Below are 21,458 nucleotides of genomic sequence, written 5' to 3' on the forward strand. Positions count from 1 at the left end.
AGATCGCCAGGTTTCTGTCAGGTTTGAGCCTATGTACTGAACACCAGTTTTCCGGTGAGAAAGTGAGTTTAACGTCATATCTTCTCCTTGCGTTCACAGATTCAGCGGATATCTCGGTTTGTCTGAGCTCTGAGGATAAAACAACGTCGTCGACAGAGATGACGGGCGGCGGCGTGAAAAAGAAGCGTTCGCGCGCCGCCTTCACGCACCTGCAGGTGTTGGAGCTCGAGAAGAAGTTCAGCCGTCAGCGATACCTGAGCGCGCCCGAGCGCGCGCACCTCGCCAGCGCACTGCACCTCACGGAGACTCAGGTGAAAATCTGGTTCCAGAACAGGAGATATAAAACCAAACGGAGGCAGTTAACGATTGAACACGGCAACGAATGCTTTCAGAAATCAGACGCGACCGCCATGGCTGCTACAGAGGAAGACTTTTTCAGAGCGTCACTTTTAGCGACAGTCTACAAATCCTGTCAATATCGGCCTTACGTGTATGACTTCCACGGACTGAGAGTATGGAGACCAGCACTGTGATAACAGGGATGTTAACCTGGACTTTGGGAATATTCTCAGATTATTGTGAATAATATTCTTTGTTATGGTGTTTTTTTAATTGTGTACAGCTTTGTATTATGTGTAATAAAATATTTTTTTTCAAACGCAAGTGGTAATTCTTCATTCATCCCCACTCCATCTCCTTTTGGAACCTTGTTGAAATGCATATTTCTCTTATCTGGCTAAACAGACCTAGCATTCTTTTATAAGGAAGTTACTTTTTTCTTTCTTTCAAAAGACTGAAGAACTCAAATGGATTTAATAGGGAAAAATGAAATAGGAAATAGGAAAAACATTTATTTGTTTCTGTTTTAGCCACTAATTTGCCAAAGAGTAAAATAGTAGTAAATTGGCATGAGAGTGTGTTGCAGCCTTAATTTCATTCATGTGTATATTTCAGTGTAGCTATTACGTATAGCCTACTGTAGCTCTAAAGTTTTTCTTTCTTTGAACGTGAACGTTTTCTCACATATATCATTATTCTTTCAAATCTCGAAATCATAATCATAATTCCTAAACGCTGTCCATTGTTTAACAAGGACTGCAATTATTCCTCAGCCTGAACACTTGCCGTTCACAAGCCATGCAGCTGATAAATCAAGAGAAGGAATCTTTGGTAAAGCATGCGGGCCTGCTCAACATAGAAGTTTAACATTGCTACAAGAGATAGCCATCTCAAGCCCCTATCTTTGTCCAATTCAACTTAAGTTGACTTCAGCAGAGCAATGGCTTAAACCGCCTGAACCGGAGGTGGTCTGTTGTCTGAGTGATACAGGTAGGCTTCTCCAGGAAAGATGACATGATTAAGTGATGGTATAATCAGTGAGTCATGAGAACAGTTTTGAAAAAGGGCCGTGAGTCGGAGAGGATCTCCTAACCTGAATGCTAAACTGATAAATGTTAGCCATTTTTGGTGAATGACCCAAATTCCCAACATTCTGTCAATATGTCTGGAATATTTTTTCTCCAGGAAGTAGCTGCCATATAGGTCATCAATCACCTGTCTTTAAAAAGCTCTCAGGCATAACCAGACCTCTTTAGCTATTCTACAAAGACATGTTTCAGTAAGTGTATATGGCTTACTTGAAAAGCAGTATAGGAAGTGTTTGCTACAGGGGTGTTAAAATGAGGTATGTTTGGACTCCAGAACATCAAAAAGTTTTTGACTGCGATGTCATTTGAATGTAAACTTAAACTATGTATCTTATACTATACACTCACCGGTTATACAGTCTTGCTCAAAAGTTTACACACCCCTTGGCAGAAAGGTAAATAATTTTACCTTCCCAAATAATGTTTTACCTTTTAGACAGAAACCTGGCGATCTCAAAATTAGAGGGATCATACAAAATGCATGTTCACACCCAGCTCTTAATGCATTGTGTTTTTAATAGTTGTGTTTGAGTCCCTCGATTGTACTCAGTGTGAAAAGATGGATCTCAAAATCATGTCACTTCTGGAAAGGGTTCAAATATGCAAAAGATGCAGGACCTGGAGTATTTTTCTGAAGAATATTGGCCAGTTTAATTGCTCAGGGCAAACAAGGGACTCAAGAACAACCATCACAAAACACAAAAACAGCTGTGCATCATCCAGGGAACGACATACAGTATTACAGTTTTTTACAATCGCTATGACAATTTTTTCGATACTTTTAACAAATGTCCTAAACTCTTAACGCCGTTAGCACAACATCTGTCTGTGTAGGCTATACAATTAACACATTTATTCACAAAAAAAGGTTCTATATGGCACCAAAAACGGTTCTTGGCTCGTAATCATAGGGGAACCTTTTTAAGTGCTATATAGCACCAATTTTGGTGCTTCAGTGGTTCTTCAGCGGTTCTTCAGAGGTGCTATTTAGCACCTTAGTCAAAGAACCGGTGAAGAACTGCTGAAGAACCGCTGAAGCACCAAAATTGGTGCTATATCTTAAAAAGGTTCCCCTACGAGCCAAGAACCATTTTTGGTGCCATATAGAACCCTTTTTTTTAAGTCTTGTTGCTTTTTAACAAAATGCATATAGTTAACACAAATTTAAAATGCTTGAACTTCTTTTACACACAAGCTCAACCAAGACCAAAACAATGGATTTTTACTGCCAAATTTACCAAAGCTTTACAGTTTTTCTTGATTGCTTTGACCTGGTTAAAGAAACTATAGGATCCACTCAGTTTTCATCATCGCTATCTCAGCAGAGCAGAAGACACGTCTTGCAAATGTGTTCACCATTTCTCATTGGATTGACACATTTTCCCCACCCTTTTGCAAAACAAATAACACAGATGTCATTCAAGCAGTCCAAACGCCATTGTTTTAGCTATGGTAACAAAACAGAAACCATTTATTGCTAACTATTAGAAACTACCTAGATCAGTATGAAATCACTGAAGCACCTGTTAGACACTCCTTTACGCAAATCTTCAATTAGCAATCAGTCTACAGGCCTTATAAAAAAAAAGGTGCCACGTCTGTGTTGTTATTTACCAGCATGGATGGAGGAGGTCTAAGGCAGATGAGAGTGAGAGGAAGAGGTAGAGGTGTCCGAGGAAGAGGAGTCTGTGTGCGAGGTGAATGACATATTCCCCATTTTTGAATCCCATAGAGGAGTTCTTCAGTGCTTGGAGGTGGAAGGTTTATGATCACCATCCCTATGAGAAAATGCCCTTGCTGAATGCAATGAATGCTGCTTCCCAAGAAATAGGTGCAGAGGAATGTCAAGGTTGGATAAGGCATGCAAGAAGATTTTTCCCTGGGTGCATTGCAAGAGAGGATATTGAATGTGATGTGGATGAGGCCATGTGGACCCATCATCACGACAGAAGAGACTGAGTATCAATAGTGGCTATCTCTTATACTCCAATAGACTTTACTGTATTTTGGTTTACATGTATTCTCTGTAATATTTACAGTATTTCAGTTTTCAGACACGAATGTCATGGAATCAATAAAAAAATGTATCAAAGCATTTCTTATTCTGGATCCAATTCTTTGCAAAAAGGCAAATTTGACACAGCCTATATAGAAAGACAACAAATGTGACTGGCAATAGGCTACAATGACAAGCAATGGTGCACTGATTTGCACTGAGTTCTGTATTTTGTATTTTGTTGTCCATTGTGTAATGATTGACTGAAAGAGTTCATATACTTATTTGCAAGTTGTGTTGTTTGAAGGCAAAATTTGCTCTTGTTGCATATTTCAAATGCACTCAAAAAATTCTTTATGATGCTGTTCACTTTATTTAAGCAATTCATCTTGATTTAACACCATTATATTACAACCCCAAATCAGAAAAAGTTGGGACAGTATGGAAAACGCAAAAAAAAAGAAGAAGTGATTTCTAAATTTACTTTGACTTGTATTTCATTGCAGACAATATGAACACAAAATATTTCATGTTTTGTCTGGTCAACTTCATGTCATTTGTAAATATGCATCCTTTCCTGTCATTCAGACCTGCAACACATTTAAAAAAAAGTTGGGACAGGAGCAATTTAGGGCTAGTAATGAGGTGAAATGGTTAAATAATGATGTGATTTGAAACAGGTGATGTCAACAGGTGATTGTAATTATGATTTGGTACAAAAGCAGCATCCAAGAAAGGTCTAATCCTTTAGGAGCAAAGGTGGGCCGAGGATCGCCAGTTTGCCAACAAATACGTGAGAAAATTATTGAAATGTTTAAAAACAATGTTCCTCAAAGAAAGATAGGAAGAGATTTGGATATTTCACATTCAACAGTGCATAACATAATTAAAAGATTCAAGGAATCTGGAGGAATTTCAATGCGTAAAGGACAAGGGCACAAGCCTAAGCTGAACAACCGTGATCTCCGATCCCTCAGGCGGCACTGCATCAAGAATCGTCATTCATCTATAAGCGATATCATCACATGGGCTCAGGACTACTTCGGCAAACCTTTGTCAAGTACCACAATACGTAGTTACATCCACAAATGCCAGTTAAAACTGTACTGTGCCAAAAGGAAGCCCTATGTTAACAGTGTCCAGAAGCGCCGTCGACTTCTCTGGGCTCGGAGGCATCTGGGATGGACCATCACACAGTGGAAACGTGTACTGTGGTCAGATGAATCAGTATTTCAGGTATTTTTTGGGAGGAATGGACGCCGTGTGCTCAGGACCAAAGAAGAAAAGGATCATCCAGACTGTTACCAGCAAAAAGTCCAAAAGCCAGGGTCTGTCATGGTATGGGGTTGTGTCAGTGCCCTTGGCAAAGGTAACTTGCACTTCTGTGAAGGCACCATTAATGCTGAAAAGTACAGAGAGATTTTGGAGCATAATATGCTGCCTTCAAGAAGACATCTTTTCCAGGGACGTCCATGCATATTTCAACAAGACAATGCAAAACCACATTCTGCACACATAACAAAGTCCTGGCTGCGGAGGAAGAGGGTACGGGTACTTGACTGGCCTGCCTGCAGTCCCGACCTGTCTCCAATAGAGAATGTGTGGCGCATTTTGAAGCGCAAAATGCGACAACGAAGACCCCGTACTGTTGCCCACCTTAAGACTTGTTTGCAGGAAGAATGGGACAAAATTACACCTGAAACACTTCATCACTTGGTGTCTTCAGTCCCTAGACGTCTTTTAAGTGTTGTGAAAAGGAATGGCAACATTACAAAGTGGTAAATGCTTTACTGTCCCAACTTTTTTTGAAATGTGGAAAGGATGCATATTTACAAATGACATGAAGTTGACCAGACAAAACATGAAATATTTTGTGTTCATATTGTCTGCAATGAAATACAAGTCAAAGTAAATTTAGAAATCACTTATTTTTTTTTATTTTTTTTTGCGTTTTCCATACGGTCCCAAATTTTTCTGATTTGGGGTTGTAGGTTTCTGGTTCAAATGTAATTGATTCATATTAAACTGACTTAAAACCGTTACTCTTTGACATAACTTGATGTTTTCATTTTGAAATGACGTTTCAATCAAGTAACCCAAAGAAATAAGACTTTCACTTCCCATCATGCTTTGCAAAGGGGCTGAATTCGGAGAGAAAAATGTTTAAATAAAGTGCAATTTGATGCATTTTTACCAAGATGAGAAAATTGAGAGACTTTTTAATGCCTAATGTTTTGTTATGTTGGTATTTAAAAGTTTGTGTTTTGTTAGTGTTTTTGGAGGTTACCATTGTGGTGAAGTGTAGAGCATTGCTTGTGGTGATGACCTACTAATAACTATTAAAGTTGTTTTAATAATAAAAAACTTTTTTGGGCATGCCATGGATGTAACAAAACTATCTTCTGGCTAGCCAATAAAATCTTGTAAAAGGTTTTGTAAATGCACTCAAAAGCGATTCTTTGAATTACAGTTTTTTTCGATCGCTAAAAAGCGCTTACCTATACTTCAGATATTTTTTCTAAACTCTTAACACAGACTCACACCTATAAAACACAATTGGCCAAATGGATAATTTTCTTATCAAAAACACGTTTTGTTAAATATATACTAACTCTTCATTTCAAAATAGAACACATCTTTCTCTGCACACACTAACTTTACCAAAACACTGGAAATCTGATTCAAAATGAAATTATTCTGTCAAAGAATAACACTTGTTTTCACTTCAGAAGGTACATGCAGTCAATCAAAGTACACCAGGTTTCAAAATACTGGCTATTGTTGACATTACAAAAACTGCATGGACTTTAATGTTTCAGTTTTACAGGTATTTGCATGTAAAACATGCAATCCACCGTTTTTACACAAAATTTCTTGGTTGGGAACTGTATGTCCACATGTACAGTAATGTTCACATTCAAAAGCATTCCAGTAAAAAGCAAATAATTTTTTCCCCTTTACTGTTTACTACAGGAGGTACAGTAGAAACACGGTATGATAGAACAGAAAAAGTTTTACGGTATTGCTTACAGTGAACAAAATATCCATGAAACACATGGGGGGATGGGGTCCACATAATGATTGTGAGGCTGATGCTATCGATATTGTCAAATATCTTATGGTCCTCCACAATTCTAGTTTGAATTTCATGCAGTTTTATTGCATTATTTGCAACAACCATTTCTACAATGGCAAGCTCTTGATAATCATTGAGGAGCTTTCCTCTTCCCCAAGAGGGTTAAAGACATTGCATTCTTTAGAGGGACAAAAAAAATCGACATATGCATTACTGTATGACCTTATTGACATGTCAAGTGAGAATAGAAACAATCCATGTAAAATGCAATACTTATCTGTTGGTTTGTTGAAAGATGCGTATAATGGAGGCAACCGTTGACCGCCTCAAATTGGGCTGCACTCTTTCACCAGCCTCTCTTAGTGAAAAAACGTGGTTGATTACATGGTCAATGATAGTGTCACAAATTTCCTCACTGACTACTGTTCTTGCAGCCCTTGGAATGCCACCACCACGCATTCTTGCACCTCTACCTAGCCCTCTCCTTAGGCCTGCTCTTCTCCCTGGCCCTGCTCCTCTCACTGCTCCTGAACCTCTTACTGCTCCTGCTCCTCTCACTGTACATGCATCTCTCACTGCTCCTGCTCCTCTTACTGCTCCTGCTCCTCTTACTGCTCCTGCTCCTCTCACTGTACATGCATCTCTCACTGCTCCTGCTCCTCTTACTGCTCCTGCTCCTCTTACTGCTCCTGCACCTCATACTGCTCCTGCTCCTCTTACTGCTCCTGCTCCTCTTACTGCTCCTGCTCCTCTTACTGCTCCTGCACCTCATACTGCTCCTGCTCCTCTTACTGCTCCTGCTCCTCTTACTGCTCCTGCTCCTCTTACTGCTCCTGCACCTCATACTGCTCCTGCTCCTCTTACTGCTCCTGCTCCTCTTACTGCTCCTGCTCCTCTCACTGTACATGCATCTCTCACATCTCCTGCTCCTCTCACTGTTCCTGCTCCTCTCACTGCATCTCTCACTGGGCCTGCTCTTCTCCCTGGGCCCCTTGTTCTTACTCTTCCTCGTCCAGACATTATTGTTTGTCTTTTTCTGTTTCCAAAAACATAACTCCTTAAAGTCCTCCTTTTACTGTATAAGTGTCAATGTAATAGAAAAAATAACCCCTGCCACTGAGTCTAAGCCAGACTGGAATCAGCTGTGCTTGGCCCAATTTACCCAACATAAATCAGCTCTGTGTCAATTATTCAATTGTTTGTTTATTATCAGCTGAGATATATTGTTTTTGAACTGATATCATTGCAGAAGCAGAGGTTTTTATACTGTATCTAAGGTTTGGAATATTGTTTTTTCTATTGTGGGATGTTGTGTGTTAACATTCGTAAATACTACAAAAACAATCCATAATTTTGTTGGGAGGTATAGCCTGTCTGTTACGAAAATGTAAGCATTGTGGAAATGTGTTAATTGACTGCATATTGTGTGAAAACGACATGAAATGTGTGAATGGTATGGCCACAAAAGACTAATGAAAATTGTGCTAATTGTGTTTAGAGTTTTGAAAATGTAACAACTGGTTGGACAAATGCTTGTTAGCGACTGAAAAAAACTGTAATGTAATGAAATCATGGAAAGGATTTCCATGTGATTAAATGGCTTTCTTTCAGCATTAAGCACTTTTGTTGTTGGGCTGACACTATTGAATTAAGCTCTGCCTAACCATTGTAAATAAGTTGAATCAACCTTAATAAATTAAGTTGACCCAACGTAAGTACATTAAATTGGAATAACAGAATTGCATAATGCTGAAATAAAGCAAGTTAATCATGTGGAAATACTTTCCATGATTTTTTTATGTTCATTCAAAGAGTTTTTTGTGTGTGTGTGTGTGTGTGTGTGTGTGTGTGTGTGTGTGTGTGTGTGTGTGTGTGTGTGTGTGTGTGTGTGTGTGTGTGTGTGTGTGTGTTGGCGCGGTTACAGCCTTTTGCAAACAAAATGTGTCATTTTGACCATGAGTGCCACTGTTTAGGCCTGTGTGTTAACTAATTTGAAAGTGTGGAGTTTGAGCTGACGGCTGCATCAAAGCAATCAAGAAAAACTGCACTGTATGTCAGAACAGATAACACCATGTTCGAAACCTAACCTTATAGGCTAAAGTCAAAGTGAACAGCTGTTCATATTGTTCATTGAAACACAAATATATCCCCTGTATTTTATTCCATTGGTACTGAGAAACAACCGATTGAAGGTTTGCAAATTTATAAATCACAGCTGATTCCCATCTTGGAATTGTTCAGGTGTTGATGTTCTTTCAATCACATGACCTTATGGTATACAGTAAAAGAGGACATATTTGGGCTTATCTTGTGTGAAAAAGGAACAATATAGAGCAACACAAAGAAAGTAAGAAAAATGCCTGCACGAGGGCACCTGATGAGCATCAGGACAATGGAGAAAAGTGGGATGAGGACAAGGTAGAGGATGAGGAGTTAGAATGCATGGTGGCGCTCAAAGAAGGGCCATAATTAGAGTAACTGATGAAATAAGAGCTACTATCATAGACCATGTCATAAACCACAGGCTATCATACAGAGATGCGGGTGAACGAGTACAACCAAATCTCAGCTGGAACACAGTGGCATCCATTATCCAGATTTGTCCAGAAACCAACAGGTAGGATATTGTACTGCATTGTACTATTGTACTTCTCCTACTGCAAAGTGTAAATAATTTGACCATGTATTACAGTGACTGTATGCCTCTGGTCTCTAATATGTAACTGTATTTTGTCTATTTAGGGATTCAACATCTACCTCCCTCAGGGGGCAGAGGAAAGCTCCTAAATGAAGAACAGGAACTTGCTATTGTCAACATGGTGATTGCTGATAATGAAATAAATCTGAAGGGCATTCTATAAAGCTACTCTGAGATGGGTCATTCATTTTTTGTATCGAATTTCCGCAGCAAAGGAAACAAAATGCATGCATTTACTAAACCCAACAAAACAAAAATGTGGAGAGGCTTCAAAAGACACTATGATCAATAAAATATACTGTATTAAGGGCAGACCTGACACATAAAATAATGTAGTTTCTGTAATTCCATGTTAGTTTTAGCAATGACATTGTGCTGTTGGAAGAGAACATGTGTTAGGGTTTTGGCAGACATAGTGTATTGTGTTAGTGTATTATTTTATTTAGAAAATTAGTGTTGGAGTTTTGTTTACAATGTGTGATTTTGAGCATGAAATTAACAGTTTTGCCAATTGTGTGTTGTAGGTGTGTTGGTGTGTTAAGAGTTTAGGAAATTTGTTAAAATTATTGAAAACATTGTCATAGCGATCGTAAAAAACTGTAAGAATAGGGTTCATAAACTTTTGAACAGGGTAATTTTTATAAATTCAGCAATTTGTTTAGTCTTGTGGACTATATGTAAACACCTTTTATGTAAAATATCTAAAATATTACAGTACTAAATTTAAAAAAATAGCATGCATTTTGAATGATCCCTCTTATTTTGTTAATATTATTCACAGAATCTGCAAGGGGTGTGTAAACTGTTGAGCATGACTATATATACACTCATTGTGACTTTAAAAATTAAAATAATTTATTGTCTTAACCACAAATTTGCAAAATATAAGCAGATGCACTACTTAAAAAGCCATTGCTATAGCAGAAAAACATCAAAGACAGAATTAGGTTTTTGGCAGAAAATGGGAAGTTGTGTGTGGAGTGATGAATCACAATGAAACGCAAGTTGTACGGCGATGCTCCAGAGCGATGTCTTCGAAAATCGGCTAGGAAATATAATAATACATGAAGCATGGAGGAAGCTGTTGGTATTGGTGAGCTACTTGCACTGTGAAAAGTCATTTAAGGACAATTTTGCAGAATGGCTTGCTTCCCACAAATGAAAAGTTGTTACCTAAAGAGGAATGATCAGATGTTATTGTCCAAAAAGACTATGCTTAAAGACAACCAAGAAGTGGCTTGAGAGCAAATCCATCAGGCTCATGTTTTGGCCTGACAGAGTCCAGATTTGGACCCTATAGTGGAAATTTGGTCTCACATTAAACTCAAACGAACTGGGAGACATTTTTCACATACTCATGAACTGTTTGAAGCCATCAACATTGAGTAGAACACTAACTCTTCTTGTAAATCTGTCTGCAAGTTGGGGAAGGCTATTCTGTGCTAAGTTACTTTATCTACAGTATTTGTGCAATTCTTGCAGATTTCTTGACCAGTGATTTGAGATTGAAATGGTTAAGACCATTACTGTAAAAGACTTCTAAATATTTTGCCTTTTTTGGCTTGGCCCATTTTCTTGCCCGTGAGTCTATACAGTGAGGAAAATAAGTATTTGAACACCCTGCTATTTTGCAAGTTCTCCCACTTAGAAATCATGGAGGGGTCTGAAATTGTCATCGTAGGTGCATGTCCACTGTGAGAGACATAATCTAAAAAAAAAAAAATCCAGAAATCACAATGTATGATTTTTTAACTATTTATTTGTATGATACAGCTGCAAATAAGTATTTAAACACCTGTCTATCAGCTAGAATTCTGACCCTCAAAGACCTGTTAGTCTGCCTTTAAAATGTCCACCTCCACTCCATTTATTATCCTAAATTAGATGCACCTGTTTGAGGTTGTTAGCTGCATAAAGACACCTGTCCACCCCACACAATCAGTAAGAATCCAACTACTAACATGGCCAAGACCAAAGAGCTGTCCAAAGACACTAGAGACAAAATTGTACACCTCCACAAGGCTGGAAAGGGCTACGGGGAAATTGCCAAGCAGCTTGGTGAAAAAAGGTCCACTGTTGGAGCAATCATTAGAAAATGGAAGAAGCTAAATATGACTGTCAATCTCCCTCGGACTGAGGCTCCATGCAAGATCTCACCTTGTGGGGTCTCAATGATCTAAGAAAGGTGAGAAATCAGCCCAGAACTACACGGGAGGAGCTGGTCAATGACCTGAAAAGAGCTGGGACCACCGTTTCCAAGGTTACTGTTGGTAATACACTAAGACGTCATGGTTTGAAATCATGCATGGCACGGAAGGTTCCCCTGCTTAAACCAGCACATGTCCAGGCCCGTCTTAAGTTTGCCAATGACCATTTGGATGATCCAGAGGAGTCATGGGAGAAAGTCATGTGGTCAGATGAGACCAAAATATAACTTTTTGGTCATAATTCCACTAAACGTGTTTGGAGGAAGAAGAATGATGAGTACCATCCCAAGAACACCATCCCTACTGTGAAGCATGGGGGTGGTAGCATCATGCTTTGGGGGTGTTTTTCTGCACATGGGACAGGGCGACTGCACTGTATTAAGGAGAGGATGACCGGGGCCATGTATTGCGAGATTTTGGGGAACAACCTCCTTCCCTCAGTTAGAGCATTGAAGATGGGTCGAGGTTGGGTCTTCCAACATGACAATGACCCGAAGAACACAGCCAGGATAACCAAGGAGTGGCTCTGTAAGAAGCATATCAAGGTTCTGGCGTGGCCTAGCCAATCTCTAGACCTAAACCCAATAGAGAATCTTTGGAGGGAGCTCAAACTCCGTGTGTCTCAGCGACAGGCCAGAAACCTGACTGATCTAGAGAAGATCTGTGTGGAGGAGTGGGCCAAAATCCCTCCTGCAGTGTGTGCAAACCTGGTGAAAAACTACAGGAAACGTTTGACCTCTGTAATTGGAAACAAAGGCTACTGTACCAAATATTAACATTGATTTCCTCAGGTGTTCAAATACTCATTTGCAGCTGTATCATACAAATAAATAGTTTAAAAATCATACATTGTGATTTCTGGATGTTTTTTTTTTTAGATTATGTCTCTCACAGTGGACATGCACCTACGATGACAATTTCAGACCCCTCCATGATTTCTAAGTGGGAGAACTTGCAAATTAGCAGGGTGTTCAAATACTTATTTTCCTCACTGTATATACACTAACTATATCTACACTCACTGGACCCCCTGTTGCCTTCAGAACTGTCTTAATTCTTGAGCAGATACAGATATTTTGGTCCATATTGTCATGATAGCACCATACATTTGCTGTAGATTTGTCGGCTGCACATCAATGATGTGAATCTCCCGTTCTACCACATACCAAACCTGCTCTATGGGACTGAGATCTGGTGAATGTGGAGGCTGTTTGAGTTTAGTGAACTCATTGACATGTTCAAGAAACCAATTTGATTTGAGCTTTGTGACATGGAGTGTTATCACGCTGGAAGGATCCATCAGACATGGTCAGCAACAATACTCATGACTGGGGTGTTTAAACGATGTTCAATTGGTACTAAGAGGCTCAAGGTGTGCCAAGAAAAATCCCTCAGGATGGATGGATCCATAAAAAAATGTGTTTTCACCAAATTCTGAATGTCGCAGCAGAAATCGAGACTCATCAGACCAGGCAACGTTTGTTCAATCTTCTCCTGATCCTGGATAGCAAAACATGGTCCAAATCAAGATCATTCTGATCCAGATTAAACATTTTGAACAACTGGCCCCTATTGTCCAGTTTTGCTGAGTCTGTGTGAATGGTAGCCTCAGTTTCTTGTTCTTAGCGGACAGGAGTGTCACCCAGTGTTGGTTATTCGGTACACCCAACTTCGGTTGGTTATTCGAGTTACTGCTGCCTTTCTATCAGCTGAACCAGTCTGGTCATTCTCCTCTGACCTCTGGCATCAACAAGGCATTTTCACTCACAGAACTGCTGGATATTTTCTCTTTGTCTGACCATTCTCTGTAAACCCTAGAGATGGTTGTGCGTGAAAATCTCAGTAGATCCGTAGTTTCCAAAATACTCAGACCAACCTGTTTGCCACCAACAACCATGCCACGTTCAAAGTCACTTGAATCCCCTTTCTGATGCCCAGTTTGATCTTCAGCAGAATGTCTTGACCATGTCTATATGTCTAAATGCATTGAGTTGCTGCCATGTGATTGGCTGATTAGATATTTGCGTTAACGGACATTTGAAGAGGTGTATGAAGTGGCCGGCGAGTGTATATCATTTACTCAACTCTATATAGTTATTAAACTTTCAAACGTATAATTTATGCACATTTAATCAATTATATCATATTATAATGTCATTATGATATCTACATGCCTTACTGCATAACTTCATACTAATGTTACTGCAGGAATGTTTCTATTAGGCAACAGTTTCGTTCTGTGATTGATGGAAACGATTTTAGTATTTCAAACATCAGTGATATGGCTCCATTCTCCACTTCCCATTTCAACTGATTGAAACCCGTTTCAGGTATTATCTAAAACTCAAACCTGTCAGGTGAAGTCTGACTTTGACAACAAACTTGTTCTAGATTTGGCCCCTTTCTTTCTGTTGAAGCTTGTGGATCCACCCAAACAGGGCATATCCACCCGCATACTTCTATCTCAACAACAATGTCCTGCCACTTAATAATAGTAATCTCTGTGAAGACATTGTTTTGGTTTGTGAGATAAGAGTGGGCTGTGATACAGGGGTTCTCAGAACAGAGCACTGGTTCACCTAATGCCACCCACTTGGCTCGGCTCCAGAGAAACTCTGGAATTTTGTGTGTCAATTAATTTCTGTCTGTTTGTATCAATATCCTCACTTTGCGAAAATATGTGCTATGTTACACCTAAATTACCTATGAAAGTGTATTCATATTGTACACGTAAACACATGGGAATTCATTGTGATATGTCATATGAAAACAAGTGTGGGATTGGCTTCAGTGCCATTCTCTTAAATATTTGAAATATGTTTTTCAGTTGGCAGAGAGAATGAAATGTGCGCTTTCGTTATTGTCATCAGAGCAACAGGCAAACCTTATTTCTTACTAAATGTATAATGGCAAACAATTTTGACTGACAGCTAAAGGGATAGTTCACTTAAAAATAAAATTTCTCACCCATACGTAGTACCAAACCTAAATTACTTTCTTCCTTTCTTCTTTGGAAGACAAAAGGAGAATATCTGAAGTGTCTCCCTTCAGCTGTTTCCCATATAAGGACATTCCACTGGTGACTTCTGACAATCTTCAATAAATAAATAAACAAATACAAGTTGTCCATATGACTCATTGTCTATATTGCATGCCTTCTGCAGTCATGTTAGTTAGTTAGTTAGTTAGTTAGTTAGTTAGTTAGTTAGTTAGTTAGTTAGTTTCAAGAATAAAAATGTTAGTTAGTTTCAAGAATAAAAATGTTAGTTAGTTTCAAGAATAAACATGTTAGTTAGTTTCAAGAATAAAAATGTTAGTTAGTTTCAAGAATAAACATGTTAGTTAGTTAGTTAGTTAGTTAGTTAGTTAGTTAGTTAGTTAGTTAGTTAGTTAGTTACAAGAATAAAGATGTTAGTTAGTTTTGAGAATAAAAATGTTAGTTAGTTCATTAGTTAGTTAGTTTCAAGAATAAAATGTTAGTTAGTTAGTTTCAAGAAAAGTGTTAAGGCCTGTTCACACCGGGACGATTTTCGCGCGCGTTTATCGCCGACGTTTAACACCTCGTGACTAAACAATGGGCGCCAATGTGAGTGTTCACACTGACGCGTAAAACGCCAGGCGTAAAAGCGTCATTTAAAAAAAAACGCCTCTGGTTCGTTTTTTTATTTTGACGCGGCGCGTTAAAAACTGGCCGACCAATGAGATCAGCGTTTTTGTTCACGTGCCTGGAGCTGCTGAAGTGACAGTAAAACACGACTTGGTGGCGCTCAAGCACAAAATCGGTCTTGCCGAGCACACATTGATACGAAGAAGAAGTAGTAAGTAGACAAAGAAGAAGATGGGCTGCTAATGCTGCTTGCCAGTTAGCAAAAAGTGTGTGAATGGTTTTGCCATAGACATAATATATCTGTGGTTTTGTCAAGCACGTAAATACTGTCTCTCCTTTTCTTCTGTGTGACAAGCGAGTGTCAGAAGTGTAAAGTGCCGCAGCACCACCTTGTGTACCGGGAGCGCTATCTACTGAATGTGCACGTTCACTCGCCGCATCGCCAGTGGAAATCGCTTGGGTGTGAACACTCAAGACGCGCCGAAAAACGTCACGAAAAACGCTGGCGATAAGCGCGTGCGATATTCGTCCCGGTGTGTACAGGCCTTTAGTTTCAATAATAAAAAATGTTAGTTAAAAAAATCACATGTACAAACGTAAGTATTCACAGCCTTTGCCGTGACACTCCAAAAAAATTGAGCTCAAGTGCATCCTGTTTCCACTGATCATCCTTGAGATGTTTCTACAACTTGATTGGAGTCCACCTGTGGTAAATTCATTTGATTGGACGTGAATGGAAAGGCACAAACCTGTCTATATAAGGCCCCACAGTTAACAGTGCATGTCAGAGCACAAACCAAGCCATGAAGTCCAAAGAATTGTCTGTAGACCTCTGAGATTGCATCGAATTTCTGCAGCATTGAAGGTCATAGTGGCCTCCATCATCCGTAAATGGAAGAAGTTTGGAACCACTAGGACTCTTCCTAGAGCTGGCTGCCTGGCCAAACTGAGCGATCGGGAGAGAAGAGCCTTAGTCAGGGAGTTGACCAAAAACCTGATGGTCACTCTGACAGAGCTCCAGCATTTCTCTGTGGAGAGAGGAGAACCTTCCATAAGAACAACCATCTCTGCAGCACTCCACCAATCAGGCCTGTATGGTAAAGTGACCAGACGGAAGCCACTCCTCAGTAAAAGGCACGTGACAGCCGGCCTGGAGTTTGCCAAAAGGCACCTGAAGGACTCTCAGACCACGAGAAACAAAATTATCTGGTCTGCTGAATCAAAGATTGAACTCTTTGGCCTGAATGGCAAGCATCATGTCTGGAGGAAACCAGGCACCGCTCACTTGGCCAATACCATCCCTACAGTGAAGAATGCTGGTGGCAGCATCATGCTGTGGGGATGTTTTTTAGCGGCAGGAACTGGGAGACTAGTCAGGATCAAGAGAAAGATGAATGCAGCAATGTACATAGACATCCTTGATGAAAACCTGCTCCAGAGCGCTCTGGACCTCAGACTGGGGTGAAGGTTCATCTTCCAATAACACAACGACCCTAAGCATACAGCCAAGATAACAAAGGAGTGGCTAATGGACAACACTGTGAATGTCCTTGAGTGGCCCAGCCAGAGCCCAGACTTGGACACGATTGAACATCTCTGGAGAGATCTGAAAATGGCTGTGCACCGACGCTCCCCATCCAACCTGATGGAGCTTGAGAGGTCCTGCAAAGAAGAATGGGAGAAACTGCCCAAAAATAGATGTGCCAAGCTTGTAGCATCATACTTAAAAAGACTTGAGGCTGTGATTGGTGCCAAAGGTGCTTCAATAAAGTATTGCGCAAAGGCTGTGAATTCTTATGTACATGTGATTTTTGATGGTTTTTTTTTTTACTTTTTATAAATTTGCAAAGATTTCAAACAAACTTCTTTCACGTTGTCATTATGGGGTATTGTTTGAAGAATTTTTAGGAAAATAATGAATTTAATCTATTTTGGAATAAGGCTGTAACATAACAAAATGTGGAAAAAGTGAAGCGCTGCGAATACTTTCCGGATGCACTATAGTTAGTTAGTTTCCATAATTAAAAAAAAGTCACTATTCACTGATATGGCACAGCAGGTTTTTCACCACTGATTCACTCTTGTGTACCAAACTGACAGCAGTTTGGAATGGATAATGAAGTTGGAAAGCTGAAATCCAGGGGGAAAGATTTTCAGTGAATAATGAAATCACACAAACTCAGAAAAATGACTGAATGACCAATTTAAAGTTATGGAAATGAGATCATATTTTGTAATTATCATTTAATTCTGACTAATTTTCAAATTGTTTGTTATAAATCAACATCTCAGGAAAATTTTATGGGGTTTCTAGTCAAAATATGACATTCTGTTACAATCTCCTCAATAAAGACACTGCTGTTTATCAGCATATAAAGGATGTTTATCAGGCATTTTGGGAGACGCAACAAGTGAATAGGGAAAGAAATGACACATCAATGTTCCTATAAAATTTGAGATATTATGGTAACACTTTACAATAAGGTTCATTAGTTTACTACATTAGTTAACTTGAACTAATAATGAACTGCACTTATAAAGCATTTTTTTATCAACATTGTTAATTTCAACATTTAGCCTACTAACATGCTAAATTATTAAAATCTTGTGAACATTAGTTAATGCACTGTGAACTAACATGAACAAACCATGAACAGCTGTATTTTTATTAAATAACGTTAACAAAGATGAACAAATACAGTAACAAATGTATTGCTCATGGATAGTTCATGTTAGTTAATACTAATGAAACCTTATTGTAAAGTGTTACCGATATTATTATGAAAATATTGCCAACTATTACTCACATTATTACACTTCTTTTTTAATTACATGTTGCACCAAGAACACATTAATATGCAAATTAGAGACAGTGTATAGATACATTGCATTGAATGGGAAAACCCATGTATGGCCATTTTACCCATATTGCATAAAGTAAAATATAAATTAATTCCATTATATCTTTCATAACATAATCATCTTTAAACAAAGTTTGGTTTGAAAAAATCCTGAAATATGAAAATTGATTGGTGAATGGAAAAAAAAAAAACATGATTTTTGCCTATACATGTCATTTTATTTTTATTTTACACAACTTGAGTCCCAGTGTCCACTTACGAAGACATTGCATAACACATGGAAAAAAAAATATTTTTCAAAACATGCCACGTAGTGACAATAAAAAACATTTAAAAAATGTGACATAGTGACATTGTACTTATTCAAATAAGTACTGAACAATATTAATGAACTACATGTACTTACTATAGAGTTTCGGTTTTGGGTTGGTTTAGGGTTAGTTTATTACTATAATAGCCTATGTATTAGCGTGTAACTACATCCCCTTAAAATAAGGTGTTGTTTGTCCTTTCTGGAGCTTGACAGAAATGGTCACTCTCCTATTAAAGAAAATACAATAGTCTATATTAAAGAAAAAGAAAAAAGCATACAGGGTTTGACTGACAGTGAATTTTCATTTTTGCACAAACCTTTCTTTAATTTGTCAATAGTCATGGTCACAGTACTTGTACAGGCCTGTGTCACTCATGTCAAAGATAGTTTTTTTTCTCACTGATGAGCCTGCTGTCAAGCCACACCTTAATTATTCTTTTGTCAAAATGCATTATGTCAAATGTTCTTACCCAGTAATTACCAAGGCACTTCTCTACAGTACATAATTTATTACCTTTCAACTTCTTGATGCTTACCTGCATTACAAGATTATAAGAGACTCTGAAAGAATAGCATTGTAATCTCAGTAAAAAAAAAAAGCAAATGGGAAATGTTTGTTTGAAGTGTTTGTTCTGGAACTATCTACTGATAATGCTCATGCTGCTGGACTGGGGTGTAGATGAGCCCCGGCGAGTTGATCTGGATTGAATCTCTACAGGTGGAGGTCAGGGTGGGTGGAGCATGTGACCCACTTGATAATGACTCAGTTACCTCATCCAACACCTGCCAATCAAACTAGACTACTCTCTCACGCAAGTACGGGTGGAGCTATCTATCTGTTGAAACTTATTCCACAATATACACAGCCCCATATGGGGCATTAAACATACAGGTTATTTCAAATAAAAATATATTTAAATAGACTAAGACATCACGCAATATCTGCATGACAGCATTTTCAACGGAAAGTCTTTCATGCTCACCTAGGCTACAGTAAAAGCAGTTATATTGTGAAATATTACAACAATGTAAAATAAATCAGTATATTTTAAAATGTAATTTAGTCCTGTGATCAAAGCATTTTCAGCATCATTACTCCAGTCTTCAGTGTCACATGATCCTTCAAAAATCATTCTAATATGATGATTTATAGTATTTCTAGTTAATAATTTGAATATGCATTTTCAGCTTTGTCATCATAGCAATAAATGATTGGGATTGTAATACATTTTTAATAGGATATTTGATGAATAGAAAGTTCAAAAGACCAGCATTTATGTGAAACTGAATTTCTTTGTAGCAATGTAAAAAATGGGTAAGCGTAAGGATTTGAGCGAGTTTGACGAGGGCTAAATTGTGATGGCTAGACGACTGGGTCAGAGCATCTCCAAAACTGCAGCTCTTGTGAGGTGTTCCCGGTCTGCAGTGGTCAGACTCAGTATCTATCAAAAGTGGTCCCAGGAAGGAACAGTGGTGAACCGGCGACAGGGTCATGGGCGGCCAAGGCTCATTGATGCACGTGGGGAGCAAAGGCTGGCCCATGTGCTGAACAAACAAGTCCGATCCATGGAGGCCCCACCTCGCAACTTACAGGACTTAAAGGATCTGCTGCTAACATCTTGGTGCCAGATACCACAGCACACCTTCAGGGGTCTAGTGGAGTCCATGCCTCGACGGGTCAGGGCTGTTTTGGCAGCAAAAGTGGGACCAACACAATATTAGGAAGGTGCTCATAATGTTATGCCTGATCAGTGTATAATATTTATAGGTTATTTGATAAAGAAAAAAAAAAGAATTCGTATTAAATAACAATTTCATGTACACTGTTTATTCAAACATATTTTCAATCTCAACAGTGAATCTCGGTTTCTTGTGTGCTCAGAATTCTCTGCAATCAAAAGTCAGAAATAAACTTATAAACTTAACCTAAATAAATGTAAAGCTCTATAGCTTTACTGTATGTTTAAATTTTATGAAAAACATCTGAGACAAAGTATTTGTGTGTTACGTAAAAGAAGCATAACTAACTCAATTCTCCTGGGTCTATGTCTCTTGAGCCGTGAAAGAGAAACATTTGAGTGATTTTCCTTTGGGTGTCGATGCTGTCTCCACCAGCATTACATGGTATCAAGCTCAAATATCTTTCAACACACATTAGCAGTCACATGAAGTTCTTGCAACCAATTCATAACTGACTGACTGACTTCCAAATGTCTCACCTTTCACAACCATTCCCCACTCAACAACAACATTTCAGATCATTTCCCCTGATCTCTTTCCTCAGTGTGGTGGTTCTCTAAGCAACGGCCTTTGGGAGGAAGATGCTGTAGTCTCCGTTTAGGGGTAAACAGGATTATAACCTTTGGGTCCAACTGATCCAGTGTCTCAGCCACTTTGGCTCCATCATTAAAGGATTAAAAGTGTTGGAAACCCTGATAAAGAAGGTTCACCTCCCTCTCTGTCTAGCACAGGTTCATACCCAGCCATTATCAGGAGAGTGACAGTGCTTCTGTGGGGAGTGTGGCCTGCTCTGAGTGGGGATTAAGACATGTTGTTGTTTCCGTTATTCACATCCGTAACATCTGCGGGTTCAAGCTCTGAGTAATGTCTGTTTGCAATACAATTAAAGACGAAGATAAAAATCTCGGGCAAAATGGCAGATCTTGTAGTAATGGCAGCTTTGGAAAGCACTAATGTCTCTGAAAATGAGAATGATCACATTCAAAAAACATAAATAAATGTTTTCCATTTTAATAATTTATTATTGTGATGCAAACCTGAATTTTCAGCAGCCATTACTCCAGTCTTCTGTGTCACATGATCCTTAAATTATTTTTTGATGAATAGGAAGATCAGAAGAACAGCATTTGAAATATATATATATATTTTTAACATTATAAATGTTGGACAAATATTATATATATTCTTTATATATGCCACAGTTCTTCCACGGATTTAGGCTGCCTTAAAGGAACACGCTGACTTTTTGGGACTTTATCTTATTCACCGTATCCCCCAGAGTTTGATAAGTCAATACATACCATTCTCATCTCTGTGCGTGCCATAACTCTGTCTGATGCTAGCCTAGCTTAGCACAAAGACTGGAGGTAAATGGCTCAAGCTAGCCTACTGCTCAATAAGTGACAAAATAATGCCAATATTTTCCTATTTACATGTTGTGATGTGTATTGTTACATTGTGCACTAAGACCGACGGAAAATGAAAAGTTGTGATTTTCTAGGCTGATATGGCTATGAACTATACTCTCATTCA

At 38.8% G+C, this 21,458-nt stretch overlaps 1 protein-coding gene across 1 annotated transcript in view; it reads left to right on the forward strand.

Annotated features, from left to right (window-relative positions):
• The window catches only part of nkx3-1 (NK3 homeobox 1), a gene marked incomplete at both ends in the record, with an annotated part of 1,066 nt that extends 533 nt beyond the window's left edge, over positions 1 to 533 (forward strand). The window contains one exon of the mRNA XM_079826940.1: positions 100 to 533. Coding sequence (XP_079683066.1) covers positions 100 to 533 — 434 coding nt within the window. The remainder of the gene's footprint in view (positions 1 to 99) is intronic.
• Positions 534 to 21,458: the final 20,925 nt, after the last annotated feature.

Source organism: Gobio gobio (assembly GCF_949357685.1).
Source record: "Gobio gobio genome assembly, chromosome: 10".
Classification (NCBI taxonomy): domain Eukaryota; kingdom Metazoa; phylum Chordata; class Actinopteri; order Cypriniformes; family Gobionidae; genus Gobio; species Gobio gobio.